We start from the raw sequence: 16,025 nt of genomic DNA on the forward strand, positions 1-16,025 counted from the left end.
GTGTGACCCCATAGACGGCAGCCCACCAGGCTCCACCCTCCCTGGGATTCTCTAGGCAAGAACACTGGAGTGGGTTGCCATTTCCTTCCCCAATGCATGAAAATCGAAAAGTGAAAGTAAAGTTGCTCAGTCGTGTCCGACTCTCAGCAACCCCATGGACTGCAGCCTACCAGGCTCCTCTGTCAATGGGATTTTCCAGGCAAGAGTACTAGAGTGGGTTGCCATTGCCTTCTCCCATCTTCTCCTACCAGAGCACAAAAATTGCAACTAGCTGTTAAACCACCATTGACAGGAAGACACTGGAACCCACTAAAAAAAGATACCCTACATCCAAGAACTAAGGAGAAGCCACAACAAGACAGTCGGAGGGGCACAATTACAATAAAATCAAACTCTATAGCTGCCAGGAGGGCAACTCACAAACTGTTGACCAATAATACCAAAGAAGTTCTCACACTGTTGTGAAGATTCTAGGCCTCAAATTAGGTTTCCAAGCCTGAAGATCCAGCCAAGGGACTGGGAATACACAGGGAATCTGATCTGGAAGGCCAGCAGGATTTGATTACAGAGCTTCCATAGGACTGGAGAAAACAGAGAGTCCTGGAGGGCACAAACAAAATCTTGTGCTCAACAGGACCCAGGGGAAAGGAGCAGTGACCCCACAGGACACTGAGCGAGAACTGCCTCTGAGTGTCTGAGGGTCTCCTGCAGAGGTGTGGGTCAATGGTGGTCTGTCATGGGGATGGGGGCACCAGCAGCAGCAGTCCTAGGAGATGTGTCTCCACATAAGTCCTCTTGGAGGTCATCAATAGCCCTACTTTTGCTGTTGTTCAATCACTCAGTCATGTCCAACTCTTTGTGACTCCAAGGACTGCAGCACACCAGGCTTCCATGTCCTTCACCATCTCCCAGAGCTGTCACCTGCTTATTTAACTTATATGCAGAGTACATCATGCAAAATGCCAGGCTGGATGAAGCACAAGCTGGAATCAAGGTTGCCAGGAGAAACATCAATAACCTCAGATATGCAGATGACACCATGCTTATGGTAGAAAATGAAAAGGAACTAAAGAGCCTCTTGATGAAGGTAAAAGAGGAGAGTAAAAAAGTTGGCTTAAAACTCAACATTCAAAAAACTAAGATCATGACATCCAGTCGCATCACTTCATGGCAAACAGGCAGGGAAACAATGGAAACAGTGACAGACCTTATTTTCTTGAGCCTTACTAAGGCAATGGCACCCCACTCCAGTACTCTTGCCTGGAAGACCCCATGGACGGAGGAGCCTGGTGGGCTGCACTCCATGGGGTCACGAAGAGTCGGACACGACTGAGTGACTTCACTTTCACTTTTCACTTTCATGCATTGGAGAAGGAAATGGCAACCCACTCCAGTGTTCTTGCCTGGAGAATCCCAGGGACGGGGAAGCTTGGTGGGCTGCCATCTATGGGGTCGCACAGAGTCGGACTCGACTGAAGAGACTTAGCAGCACCAACATAGAAGCATATAGACTTCAGGACTGGGTCGCCTCAGGCCAAAGAACTAATAGGAAGGGAGCACAACCCCACCCATCAGCAGACAATTGGATTCAAATTTTACTGAGCACTACCCTGCCCACCAGAGCAAATCCCAGTTTTCCCCACAGCCAGTCCATCCTATCAGGAAGCTTGCACAAGCCTCTTATCCTCATCCACCAGAAGGCAGGCAAAAGAAATAAGAACTGCAATCCCATCAGCCTCCAGACCTAAAACCACAATCACAGAAAGCTACCTCAAATGAAAAGAAATAGGATTATTTCCCAGATGAATAAACAAGATAAATCCCTAGAAAAACAACTAAATGAAGTAGAGATAGGCAACCTCCCAGAAAAAGAATTCAGAATAATGATAGTGAAGATGATTCAGGATCTCAGGAAAAGAATGAAGGCAAAGACTGAGAAGATTTAAGAAATGTTTACCAAGGACCTAGAAAAAGAACAAAGAACAAACAAACAGAGATGAGCAATACACTAGAAGGAATCAATAGCAGGATAACTAAGGCAGAAGAATGGATAAGTGACCTGGGAGAATAGTGGAAATCAATGCTGCAAAGCAGAATACAGAAAAAATAATGAAAAGAAATGAAGACTGCCTAACAGACCTTTAACATCACCTTAACATCACTTAGGAGTTGGTGATGGACAGAGAAGCCTGGCATGCTGTAGTCCATGGGGTCACAAAGAATTAGACCCAACTGAGCGACTGGACTGAACTAAAAGACCTCTGGGAGAACATTAAATGCACCAATATTCACATTATAGGGGTCATAGAAGGAGAAGAGAGAGACAAAGGAACCAAGAAAACATTTGAAGAGATAATAGCTGAAAACTTCCCAAACATGGAAAAGGAAACAGTCAACCATGTCCAGTTAGAGCAGCGAGTTCCAGGCAGGATAAACCCCATAAGGAACACACCAAGACACATAATCAAACTGACAAAAATTAAAGACAAACTATTAAAAAAAAAGGGGAAAAAGACAACACATAAGGGAAAACCCATAATGTTATCAGCCAATTTCTCAACGGAAACTCTGCAAGCCAGAAGGGAATGCCACAAAATATTCAAAATGATGAAAGGGAAGAACCGAAAACCAAGAATATCCAGCAAGACTCTCATTCAGATTTTAAGGAGAAACCAAAAGCTTTCCAGACAAGCAAAAATTAAGAGAATTCAGCACCACTAAACCAGTTTTGCAAAAAATGATAAAGGAACTTCTCTAGGCAAGAAACACAACAGAAGGTAAAGATCTATAAAAAATAAACCTAAAACAATGAACAAAGTGGTAATAGGATCATATATACCAGTAATTACCTTAAAGGTAAATGGATTAAATGTACCAACCAAAAGACATAGACTGGCTGGGTGGATACAAAAACAAGACCAATATATGCTTTCTACACAAGAAACCATCCCCAAGAAAAAGAAAGGCAAAACGGTTGTCTGAGGAGGCCTTACAAATAGCTGAGAAAAGAAGGGAAGCTAAAGGCAAATGAGAAAAGGAAAGATATATCCATCTGAATGCAGAGTTCCAGAGAATAGTAAGGAGAGATAAGAAAGCCTTTTTAGAGAACAATGCAAAGAAAGAGGGGAAAGCAATAGAACAGGAAAGACTAGAGATCTCTTCAAGAAAAGTTAGAGATACCAAGGCAACATCTCCTGCAAAGATGGGCACAGTAAAGGACAGAAACGGTATGGACCTAACAGAAGCAGAAGAGATTAAGAAGAGGTGGCAAAAATATACAGAAAAACTGTACAAAAAAGATCATGATGAACTGGATAACCACAATGATGTGATCACTCACCTACAGCCAGATATCCTGGAGTGTGAAGTCAAGTGGACCTTAGGAAGCATTACTATGAACAAAGTTAGTGGAAGTGATGGAATTCCAGTTGAGCTATTTCAAATACTGAAAGATGATGCTGTGAAAGTACTTCACTCAATATACCAGCAAATTTGGTTGGGCTTCCCTCATAGTTCAGTTGGTAAAGACTGTGCCTGCAGTGCAGGAGACCCGGGTTCAATGCCTGGGTCGGGAAGATCCCCCGGAGAAGGAAATGGCAACCCATTCCAGTATTCTTGCCTGGAGAATCCCATGGACAGAAGAGCATGGCAGGCTACAGTCCATGGGGTTGCAAGAGTTGGACACGACTTATCAACTAAACTGCCCCCAGCAGCAGCCACAGGACTTGAAAGTGTCAGTTTTCATTCCAATCTCAAAAAAGGGCAATGCCAAAGAATGTTCAAACTACTTCACATTTGCACTAATTTCACATGCTAGTAAAGTAATACTCACAATCCTTCAAGCTAAGCTTCAAAGGTATGTGAACCGAGAACTTCTAGATGTACAATCTGGATTTTAAAAAGGCACAGGAACCAGAGATCAAACTGCCAACATCAACCTCTGCTGGATCATAGAAAAAGCAAGAGAGTTCCAGAAAAACATCTATTTCTGCTTCACTGCCTATGCTAAAGCCTTTGACTGTGTAGATCACAACACACTGTGGAAAATTCTTAGAGAGATGGGAATACCAGACCACCTTACCTGCCTCATGCAAAACCTGTATGCAGGTTAAGAAGCAACAATTAGAACTGGACATGGAACAAAGGACTAGTTCAAAATGGCAATAGGAGTATCTCAAGGCTATATATTGTCACCCTGCTTATTTAACTTATATGCAGAGTACATCATCCAAACGCCAGGCTGAATGAAGCACAAGCTGGAATCAATTTTACAGGAAGTAATATCAATAAATAACCTCAGATATGCAGCTGACACCACCCTTATGGCAGAAAGTGAAGAGAAACTAAAGAGCCTCTTGATGAAGGTGAAAAAGTTAGCTGAAAACTCAATGTTCAAAAAACAACGGTCATGGCATTGTTGTGTCATGTGTCATCACTTCATGGCAAACAGATGGAGAAACAATGGAAACAGTGACAGATTTTATTTTTGTGGGCTCCAAAATCACTGCAGATGGCAACTGCTGCCGTGAAATTAAAAGACACTTGCTCCTTGAAACAAAAGCTATGGCAAACCCAGACAGCATATTAAAAAGCAGAGACATTATTTTGCCAACTAAAGTCCATCTAGTCAAAGCTATGGTTTTTCCAGTAGTCACATATGGATGTGAGAGATGGACAATAAAAAAGGCTGAGCGCTGAAGAATTGATGCCTTCGAACTGTGGTGCTGGAGAGTCCCTTGGATAGCAAGGAGATCAATCCAGTCAATCCTAAAAGAAATCAAACCTGAATATTCACTGGAAGGACTGATGCTGAAGCTGAAGCTCCAATACTTTGGCCATCTGATACCAAAAGCCAACTGACTGGAAAAGACCCTGATGTTGGAAAAGATTGAGGGCAGGAGGAGAAGGGGGTGACAGAAAATGAGATGGTTGGATGGCATCACTGAGTCAATGGACATAAGTTTGAGAGGACTCTGGGAAATGGTTAAGAACAGGGAAACTTGGCGTGCTATAGTCCACACGGTCGCAAAGAGTCAGACATGACTGAGTGATTGAACAACAACAAGAGACCCACTTCATACCTACCATCACTTATACCCTGAAAGTAAGGGGATGGGAAAAGTTATTTCATGCAAATGGAAATCATAAGAAAGCTGGAGTAGCAATATTCATATCAGACAAAATAGACTTTAAATGAAAGTGTTATAGGAGACAGAGACACTACATAATGATCAAGGGTTCAATCCAAAAAGATTTAACAATTATATACGCACCCAACATAGAAGCACCTCAACATGTAAAGCAAATACTAACAAACATAAAGGGAGAGATTGACAATAACACAATAATCATGGGGGACTTTAATACTCCACTTTCGTCAAAGGACAGATCATCCACACAAAAAAATCAATAAGGAAATGCAGGCCTTCAATGACACGTTAGACGAGTTGGACTTAATCAATATTTTTAGAGCATTCCATGCAAAAGCAGCAGACCACACATTTTTCTCAAGTGCACACAGAACATTCCCCAGGATTGACTACATACTGGGACACAAGACTAGCCGTGGTAAATTTAAGAAAATCAAAATCATGTAAAGCATGTTTTCTGATCACAACGCTATGAGATTAGAAATAAACTATAGGAAAAAAACTCTAAGAAACACAAACATGTGGTGATTAAACAACATGCTACTAAACAACCATTGGATCACTGAAGAAATCAAGGGAGAAATTTACAATATACCTAGAGATAAACGAAAACAAAAGCACAATGGTCCAAACCTTACAGGATGCAGCAAAAGCAGTTCTAAGATGCAGGCTGATAACAATACAGTCTTACCTAAAGAATCAAGAAAGGTCTCAAATGAACAACCTACCCTCACACCTAAAACAACTAGAGAAGAACAAACAAAACCTAAAGTTGGTAGAAGGAAAGAAATCATAAAGATCAAAGCAGAAATAAATAAAATAGACACAAAAAAAAAACAACTGCAAAGATCAATGAAACTAAAAGCTTGTTCTTTGAAAAGATAAACAAAATTGATAAACCTTTAGCCAGACTCATCAACAAAAAAAAAGGAAAGGACTCAAATCAGTCAAATTAGAAATGAAAAAAGGAAAGTTATAACTGACTCCACAGAAATATCAAGAAATATTAAGAGACTACTATGAACAACTGTATGCCAATAAAATGGACAACCTGGAAGAAATAGACAAATTCTCAGAAAGGCATAGTCTCCCTAGACTGAACCATGGAGAAATAGAAAATATAAACAGACCAATCACAAGCACTGAAATTGAAACCATGATTAAAAACCTCCCAACAAAGAAAAGTCTAGGACCTGTTGGCTTCACAGGCGAATTTTATCAAACATTTAGAGAAGAGTTAACACCTATCCTTCTGAAACTGTTCCAAAAAGTTGCAGAGGAAGGAAAACTTTGCAACTCAATTTACAAGGCCACCATCACCTTCTTAACAAAACAAGAAAAAGATATCACAAAAAAAGAAAATTACAGGCCAAGATCACTGATGAATATAGATGCAAAAATTCTTAGCAATATACTAGCAATCCATATCCAAGAATACGTTAAAAAGATCATACACCTTAATCAACTGGGATTCATCCCAGGGATGCAAGGATTTTTTTTTTAACATCCACAAACCAATCAATGTGATACATGATATCAATAAACTGAAGAATAAAAACCATATGATCGTCTCAATAGATGAAGAAATGGCTTTTGCCAAAATTCAGCACCAATTTATGATTAAAAAAAACTCTCCAGAAAGTAAGCATTGAGGGTATGTACTCCAACATTATAAAGTCAATATATGACAAACCCACAGCTAGCATCATACTCCATGGTAAAAAGCTGAATCCAATTGGAAAAGAAGAAGTTAAACTGTCACTGTCTGCAGATACCATACATTAGTTCAGTTCAGTTCAGTCACTCAGTCATGTCTGACTCTTTGTGACCCCATGAATCACAGCATGCCAGGCCTTCCTGTCCATCACCAACTCCCGGAGTTCACTCAAACTCACGTCCATCGAATCGGTGATGCCATCCAGCCATCTCATCCGCTGTTGTCCCCTTCTCCTCCTGCCCCCAGTCCCTCCCAGCATCAGGGTCTTTTCCAATGAGTCAACTCTTTGCATGCAGTGGCCAAAGTACTGGAGTTTCAGCTTCAGCATCATTCCTTCCAATGAACACCCAGGACTGATCTGCCTTAGGATGGACTGGCTGGATCTCCTTGCAGTCCAAGGGACTTTCAAGAGTCTTCTCCAACACCACAGTTCAAAAGCATCAATTCTTTGGCACTCAACTTTCTTCACAGTCCAACTCTGACATCCATACATGACCACTGGAAAAACAATAGCCTTAACTAGACACACCTTTGTTGGCAAAGTAATATCTCTGCTTTTGAATATGCTATCTAGGTTGGTCATAACTTTCCTTCCAAGGAGTAAGCGTCTTTTAGTTTCATGGCTGCAATCACCATCTGCAGTTATTTTGGAGCCCCCAAAAATCAAGTCTGACACTGTTTCCACTGTTTCCCCATCTATTTCCCATGAAGTGATGGGACCAGATGCCATGATCTTTGTTTTCTGAATGTTGAGCTTTAAGCCAACTTTTTCACTCTCCACTTTCACTTTCATCAAGAGGCTTTTGAGTTCTTCACTTTCTGCCATAAGGGTGGTGTCATCTGCATATCTGATGTTATTGATACTTCTCCCGGCAATCTTTATTCCAGCTTGTGCTTCTTCCAGCCCAGTGTTTCTCATGATGTACTCTGCATATAAGTTAAATAAGCAGGGTGACACTATACAGCCTTGATGTACTCCTTTTCCTATTTGGAATCAGTCTGTTGTTCCATGTTCAGTTCTAACTGTTGCTTCCTGACCTGCATATAGGTTTCTCAAGAGGCAGGTCAGGTGGTCTGGTATTCCCATCTCTTTCAGAATTTTCCACAGTTTATTGTGATCCACACAGTCAAAGGCTTTGGCATAGTCAATAAAGCAGAAATTGATGTTTTTCTGGAACTCTCTTGCTTTTTCCATGATCCAGCAGATGCTGGCAATTTGATCTCTGGTTCCTCTGCCTTTTCTAAAACCAGCTTGAACATCTGGAAGTTCACGGTTCACATATTGCTGAAGCCTAGCTTGGAAAATTTTGAGCATTACTTTACTAGCGTGTGAGATGAGTGCAACTGTGCGGTAGTTTGAGCATTCTTTGGCATTGCCTTTCTTTGGGATTGGAATGAAAACTGACCTTTTCCAGTCCTGTGGCCACTGCTGAGTTTTCCAAATTTGCTGGCATATTGAGTGCAGCACTTTCACAGCATCATCTTTCAAGATTTAAAATAGCTCAGCTGGAATTCCATCACCTCCACTAGCTTTGTTCCTACTGATACTTTCTAAAGCCCACTTGACTTCACATTCCAGGATGTCTGGCTCTAGGTGAGTGATAATACCATCATGATTATCTGTGTCATGAAGCTCTTTTTTATACAGTTCTCCTGTGTATTCTTGCCACATCTTCTTAATATCTTACATGTACCAGAAAACTACTAGAACTCCACAATGAACTTGGTAAAGTTTCAGGTTACAAAATTGATGCACAGAAATTGGTTGCGTTTCTATACACTAACAATGAAGGATCAGAAAGAGAAATCAATAAGCAATTCTATTTATTATTGCATCAAAAAGAATAAAATACCTAGAATAAGCAGTCACTGCACAGGAGGAGTGGTCCATCTAGTCAAAGCTATGTTTTTTCCAGTGGTCATGTATGGATATAAGAGTTGGACTATAAAGAAAGCTGAGTGTAGAAGAATTGATGCTTTTGAACTGTGGTATTGTAGAAGACTCTTGAGAGTCCCTTGGACTGCAAGGAGATGCAACCAGTCCATCCAAAGGGAAATCAGCCCTGAATATTCAATGGAAGGACTGATGCTGAAGCTGAAATGCCAATACTTTGGCCACCTGATGCGAAGAACCGACTCATTGGAAAAGACCCTGATGCTGGGAAAGATTGAAGGCAGGAGGAGAAGGGGATGACAGAGGATAAGATGGTTGGATGGCATCACCAACTCAATGTACATGAGTCTGAGTAAAGTCCAGGAGTTGGTGATGGACAGGGAAGCCTGGCACGCTGCAGTCCATGGGGTCACAAAGAGTCGGACACGACTGAGTGAGTCCGACTGAGCGACTAAACTGAATTGAGATTAAAAAGAACGCATTTGAGTGAAGGTGATGAAACTGGAGCCTACTATAATCCACCCTAACCCTAACCCTAATTTTTTAGGTGGATGAAACTGGAGCCTACTATACAGAATGAAGTAAGTCAGAAAGAAAAATACCAATACAGTATATTAATGCATACATACGGAATTTATTTTTATTTTTATTTTTTTACCAATAAAATCACTTTAATTTGCTACTTTTCATTTTGAAAGATCATTGCAGTATCATTTAAAATCCAGCCAGGAAAGATGCCCCAGGACTGCTGAGTCCTGGGGACCACTGAGAACGGTCACCCTAGCACGTGACTGCGGGCGGGGCCGGTTGGGGCTAACCTCCAAACTGGTGCTGCTTTTCTCTTCCAAGCTAAGACAAGCTGGGCTCAGGGGAGGCTAGGGGGGAACCAGGTTCCTCTGTGATGAAGGCACCTGGTGCGGACCAACTAGTGGGGTGCCAGAACACCCCTCTCCAGTTCCCCCACCCCCAGATTCAGGTTCAGGTCTGAGAGTCCCCAGCAGAGGTCACGCCTGGACTGACCCCACCCCGGTCTGGAGGGACCAAAGCTGAAAAATGATGTGTGAACCATTTTCTTGGAAAGCTCATGTCCATGCTCTGGGTGAGGGCCAGAGCTGCTGTCCTTCCAGCCACACAGGAACTTGCAGGAGGCAGGAGAGAGGGGAGACAGGGTTAGAGGCCTGACAGAGCTGCTCCAGCCCTGGGGTCAAAGTCTGGGTGAGGGAGTGAGGGAGGGGGCGGGCTTATTATTCAAAGACCGGGCTCCAGATCTGTTAGCAGCTCAGGCCCTTCTCCCTGAGGAGTGAAGTGTGAAGGCCTTGGCACTCGCGGGGCTGGGGCTCAGAGCAGCATCTCAGGCGGCCTGCGGGCCAGTTCTCGGCGGGGCTGCTGGTTCCACCGTCCATGTCTCCGGAACCAGCGGGCTCTTCAATGTGTAGTGGATATGGAGCTACCCCGAGTCCTCAGCGAGTGACGTGCAAAGTCCCAGGGGTCAGTGGTCACTGGGCCAGCGCAGACATTCATGGGCTTCATTTCTGGAAATGTCTTAACTGTCTGTGCTGGGGTCGGCCTCATCATAAACGTCCTGTCCTTTCTCATCAAGAGAGCCCCCTTCCAGTGCTGATGCAGGGGGTCCCAACATGAACATCTGTTATATTTTCCACGAGACCCATGAAGAGGGAGGGTCCAGGCTCACTCATTTCATTCTCTCTGGACTGTTCTGGAATGATGGGGAAGTTTAAAAACAAAACCCCTGGGGGCACTGTGACTGCACGTATCAGGTAGAATGGGGGTGGTCGGAGACTCGGGTGGGGATGTAACTCTCTGCTGGAAGCAGTCCTGGGAACCGTTCTTGACAAGCCTTTTTCTCTGGCCCTGAAAACGGAGGGCGATTCCCCTGCCGAGCGGGGATGGTAGCGAGGACTGCAGGGTGGGCTGGGGGGAGCCCTCCCACAGGGAGCAACCCCTCCCATGGGGTGCAGGCCAGTCAGCAGAAGAGCTCCTCGCAGATCCTGCGCGTGTCCTCCGGCGCCGCCACCGTGTAGCCCACTGTCCTGGGGTCTGTGAAGATCTCGTGGTCATTCCCGCCTGGCATGGTTTTGTCGCCGAAGAAATAGATGGTCTTATAGCCGTCCTTTTCCACGTGTCCCAGGCAGTACCTCTTGTCCCAGCCATCGGGGAAGACATCGAAGCTGATCTGGCCTCTTATGGAAAACGTGAGGCCTTTCCCAGCAAACTCTTTTCGCAGATCCTCCACGAACTTTTGTCTTATGTTTTCTTTCCGATCGAGCTCGTAGAACTCAATGCGTTCTTCCTGGCTGCAGCTTCTTCAGATCGGCGACACGTTCAGCATCCCGTTACGGAACTCTATGAAAGTGCCCCTCTTCTTCGGGAGCTTGATTTTCGCGATGTAGCTCAGACAGTAGTTGATTAAATCCTGGATTAGGGCTTCACCCAGGTGACCTTGAATATTCTGTTTACACAAGAGTTTCCCATCTCTGTATGCTACCAAGCCATTTTCTGGAAACACGTAATCATATTTTTTAATAACGTCATCTCCCAGCTGCTCCTGTACTTTCTCAAAGTCCGACCCGCCGACGACACCAATTTTGATCTTCTGCCTCAGTTTTTGCAGAAAGCAATCCATGTCTTTGGTAATTTTCACTGCTACCATCCGGCCTGAACCAAGCAGGGTAGAGACAGAACTTGAAGACAGTGAGCCCACTTGGAACCAGTCCCAAGTTTGAATGGCTGCTGTTCAGTGACTGATTCATGCAAGGGGGAGGTCAGAATAAGCGTCATCACAAAATCTGTGCCCATGGCAACAAAATCTGCCGCGGGGCCATCAGGGTCCCGTCCACGTCGAAAAGGCAGAGCACTGGACCGGGCGCAGCCATGACCCTAGTTTCCACGCGCACCTAACAGGACTCACTGGCACTTGGACCTCTGCCTGGAACTTCCCTACATACGGAATTTAGAAAGATGGTAACAATGACCCTCTATGCAAGACAGCAAAAGAAACACAGATATAAAGAACAGACTTTTGGACTCTGTGGGAGAAGGCGCGAGGGTGGGATGATCTGAGAGAATAGCACTGAAACATGTATATTACTGTATGTGAAACAGATCAGCAGTCCACGTTCGATGCATGAATCAGGGCACTGAAAGCTGGTGTACTGGGATGACCCTGAGGGATGGGGTGGGGAGGGAGGTGGGACGTGGGTTCAGGATGGGGGACACATGTACACCCATGGCTGATTCATGTCAATGGATGGCAAAAACCACTACAATACTGTAAAGTAATTACCCTCCGATTAAAATAAATTAATTAATTTAAAAAAAAAAAGCCATGGAAGCAATCTAAACGTCCATAAACAGATGAATGGATAAAGAATGGTAAATATACTCAATGGAATATTATTCAGCCATAAAAAATGATGGAATAATGCCATTTTCAGCAATATGGATGGACCCAGAGGTTATTATACTTAGTAAAGTACATGAGATAGACAAATATCCTATGACAGCACTTCTATGTCAAATCTAAAAAAAGATGACACGAACGAATTTATTTACACAACAGAAATAGACTCACAGACATAAAAAACAAATTTATGTTTACCAAAGGGGAAAGGTGGGGGGATAAATTAGGAATTGGAGACTAGTATATACTACCACTATACATAAAACAGATAACCACCAAGGTCCTCTTGTATCACACAAGGAACTCAACAATATTCTATAATAACCTATATGAAAAAAAAAATCTTAACAAGAATGGATATATGCTGCTGCTGCGCTAAGTCACTTCAGTCATGTCCGACTCTGTGCGACTCCATAGACAGCAGCCCACCAGGCTCCCCTGTCCCTGGGATTCTCCAGGCAAGAACACTGGAGTGGGTTGCCATCTCCTTCTCCAATGCATGAAAGTGAAAAGTGAAAGTGAGGTTGCTCAGTCATGTCCAACTCTTAGAGATCCCATGGACCGCAGCCCACCAGACTCCTCCGTCCATGGGATTTTCTGGGCAAGAGTACTGGAATGGGGTGCCATTGCCTTCTCTGGAATGGATATATATTTGTAACTAAATCACTCTGATGTACACCTGAAACTAACACAACACTGTAAATCAACTACACTCCAATATAAATTTTAAAAACACGCTATATGATACCATAATGATAGGTGTCATTATACATTTTTCCAAACCTACTGAATGTACAATACAGAGTGAACATAATGTTAATTATGGACTCTGGGTGATTACAGTTTGTCTTTGTGCAGGTTTCTCCTCAACGGGAAAAGAAAAAGTACCAGTCTGGTTAGTGATGTTGATAACAGAGGAGGCAATGCAACTGTGAGAACACAGGGCATGGAAAATCAATCTTCCTCTCAATTTTCTGTAAACCTAAGAGTCAATTTTCTGTAAACCTAAGTCATGTCTGACTCTTTGCAACCCCATGGACTGTAGCCTGCCAGGCTCCTCTGTCCACAGAATTCTCCAGGCAAGAATACTGGAGTGGGTAGCCATACCATTTTCCAGGGGATCTTCCTGACCCAGGGATCAAACCTGCGTCTCCTGCATTGTGGGCAGATTCTTTATCATCTGAGGAACCAAACCTACTCTAAAGAAGAAAGAGGATTCTGGGAAGATGGCAGAGTAGGATGTATTAGGAAACTGTCTCCCCACCTCGACAATAACTGTACTGGCAGAATCTGTCTAATGTAACTATTTGGGGAACTCTGAAGTGTGTTAAAGGCTTGCAACTTCCAGGCGAAAGCTTCCAGGGTGAGCTGGAGTCAGTTTCAGTTCTCTGCACAGAAGGAGTACGGCTGTGCACATGCTCCTGGAGTGTTTTTCACACATCTTGCAGGAGCTGCGGTGGGTAAAAAGGACTCCATCCCCCAGTATTAAGGACTCCTGCTCTAGCTGCTGCTCCTGATCACACAGATGCAGACAGAGACATGGGCAGCCATCACTGTTACAGGTTCCACCACTGTTACAAATCCTTCCACCTCAAGCTAAATTATGACTTCCAGGAGACTTAGAAGGCCAGCACTCTCCCCACTCCCACTTTCCTACTTCACCGCTTCATTTTTCGTTTTTCCCTTTTGAGGAGCTAAACGTTAGTGACGAGGGCATTAAAAGACAACTGCACATGTGGGAAAAACTAGAAAATGACTGCACATGCCCATCTGAAAGCCTCAGAAAAGACATAAGAAGACATTAAATTTATACTTCAGGCTGCCCTGCAGCACAGAGACAGACTATAACAATAAAAAACAAAAGCAGGGACTTCCCTGGTGGTCCCATGGTTAAGAATGTGTCTTCTAGTGCAGAGAACTCGAGTTCAATCCCTGGTTGGGGGAGTAAGATCCCACATGCTATGGGGCAACTAAGCCTACACAGCCCAACTGCTGTGCCCGCATGCTGCAATGAAGACCTAGTGCAACCAAAAATGAAACAAACAAAAGAAAACAAAACCCAGGGGAAGAAGGAGAATCTGATTTCCAGAGTTCCCATATTAACAAATGTCCAAAGCTCCACAATCATAAGGCATACAAAGAAACAGAAAAGTACAGCCCACTCAGAGGGGGAAAAAAAAAAAAAAATTCAACAAAATCTGTCCCTGAAAAAGACTTAACAGCAGATGTATGAGACAAAGGCTTTAAAGCAATGGTCTTCAAGGTGATAACTAAAAGAAGAATGGAGAAAGTCAAGAAAATGATTTGTGGGCAAAATCGAAATATCAATAAAGAGAAAAACTAAAAGAGAAACAAAAAAAGAAATTCTAGAGCAGAAAAGTACAATAAATGAACTTTAAAACTTAATAGAGGTAAATTTTCAGGTTTAAGCAGGCAGAACAACAACTCAGTGACCTTCAACACAGGACAATGGAATTTTATCAAGGCTGAGGAACAGAAAGAAAAAAGACTGAAGAAGAGTGAACAGAACCTAAGAGGTCCATGGGACACCATCAGAAGGACCAATATACTGTGGGAGGCCCAGAAGGAGGAGGAGAGAATGAAAAAAGGGCAGAAAGAACATCTGAAACAAATAATGATTGAAAACTCCTCAAATTTGATGAAGACAAAAATGTAAACATCCAAGTTCAACAGAATCCATTGGAAGAATTCAAAGAGACCCACAGTGAGACTGATTATAATCAAACTTTCAAAAGACAAACAGCAAAATCTTGAAGGCAGCAACTGAGAAGCAAATCATCACATACCAGGATCCTTCATAAGATTATCAGTAGATTTTCTGATCAGAAACTTTGGAGGCCATAAGAAGGTGGACAGATATATTCAAAATGCTCAAAGGACAAAAAAAACTGTCAACCAAAAATCCTAAATCTGGCAAAATTGTTCTTCAAAAGTGAGGAAAAATCAAGACATTTCCAGATAAACAAAAGCTGAAGGAATTCATGGTCGTGAAGACTCAGGCATGACTGAGTGACTTCCCTTTCACTTTTCACTTTCATGCATTGGAGAAGGAAATGGCAACCCACTCCAGTGTTCTTGCCTGGAGAATCCCAGGGACGGGCAATCTGGTGGGCTTCCACCTCTGGGGTCACACAGAGTCGGACACGACTGAAGTGACTTAGCAGCAGCAGCAGCAGCAGACCTGTCATACAGAAAGGCTCAAAGGAGTCTTACAAGGTGAAAAGAAAACACACAAGTCAGAACCTCAAAGTAACACAGAAAATCTTGGGTCACAAATCAAGCCTCAGTAAAATTAAGAAAGTTAAAATTGTATCAAGCATCTTCTCTGACCACAAGGGTATGAGACTAGATATCAATTACAGGGGAAAAAACTGCAAAAAAACACAAACACATAGAGAGTAAATAATAAATGTATAAGTAACAAAGAGGTTACTGAAGAAATAAGAAGGGAAATCAAAAGATTCCTAGAAACAAATGACAATGAAAACACAACAACACAAAATCTATTGGATGCAGCAAAAGCAGTTCTTCTAAGAGAGAAGCTTATAGCAATACAATTCTACTTCAACAAACAAGAAAAACACTGAATGGACAACCTAACTCTACACCTAAAGCAGCTGGAAAAGGAAGAACAAAAAACCTGCAAAGTTAGAAGGAAATAAATCATGAAGATCAGAGCAGAAATAACTGAAAAATAAGGAAACAATAGAAAAGGTTAATAAAACTAAAAGCTGGTTCTTTGAGAAGATAAAATTGACAAACCATTAGCCAGATTCATCAAGAAAAAAAAAGGGAGAAAAATCAAATCAACAAAATTAGGAA

General features: G+C 42.8%; 2 protein-coding genes across 2 annotated transcripts in view; both read right to left on the reverse strand.

The window, feature by feature from the left end:
• USP35 (ubiquitin specific peptidase 35) overlaps positions 1-16,025 on the reverse strand; it is a 64,153-nt gene that overhangs the window by 21,737 nt on the left and 26,391 nt on the right. The gene's annotated exons all lie outside the window — the stretch shown is intronic.
• Positions 10,556-11,678, reverse strand: LOC782057 (phosphomannomutase 2-like). The gene is given in 2 exon segments (XM_015461139.3): positions 10,556-11,421; positions 11,591-11,678. Coding segments are annotated over 2 exon segments (741 nt in total). The 5' UTR covers positions 11,656-11,678; the 3' UTR covers positions 10,556-10,745.

Source organism: Bos taurus, chromosome 29, assembly GCF_002263795.3.
Source record: "Bos taurus isolate L1 Dominette 01449 registration number 42190680 breed Hereford chromosome 29, ARS-UCD2.0, whole genome shotgun sequence".
NCBI lineage: Eukaryota > Metazoa > Chordata > Mammalia > Artiodactyla > Bovidae > Bos > Bos taurus.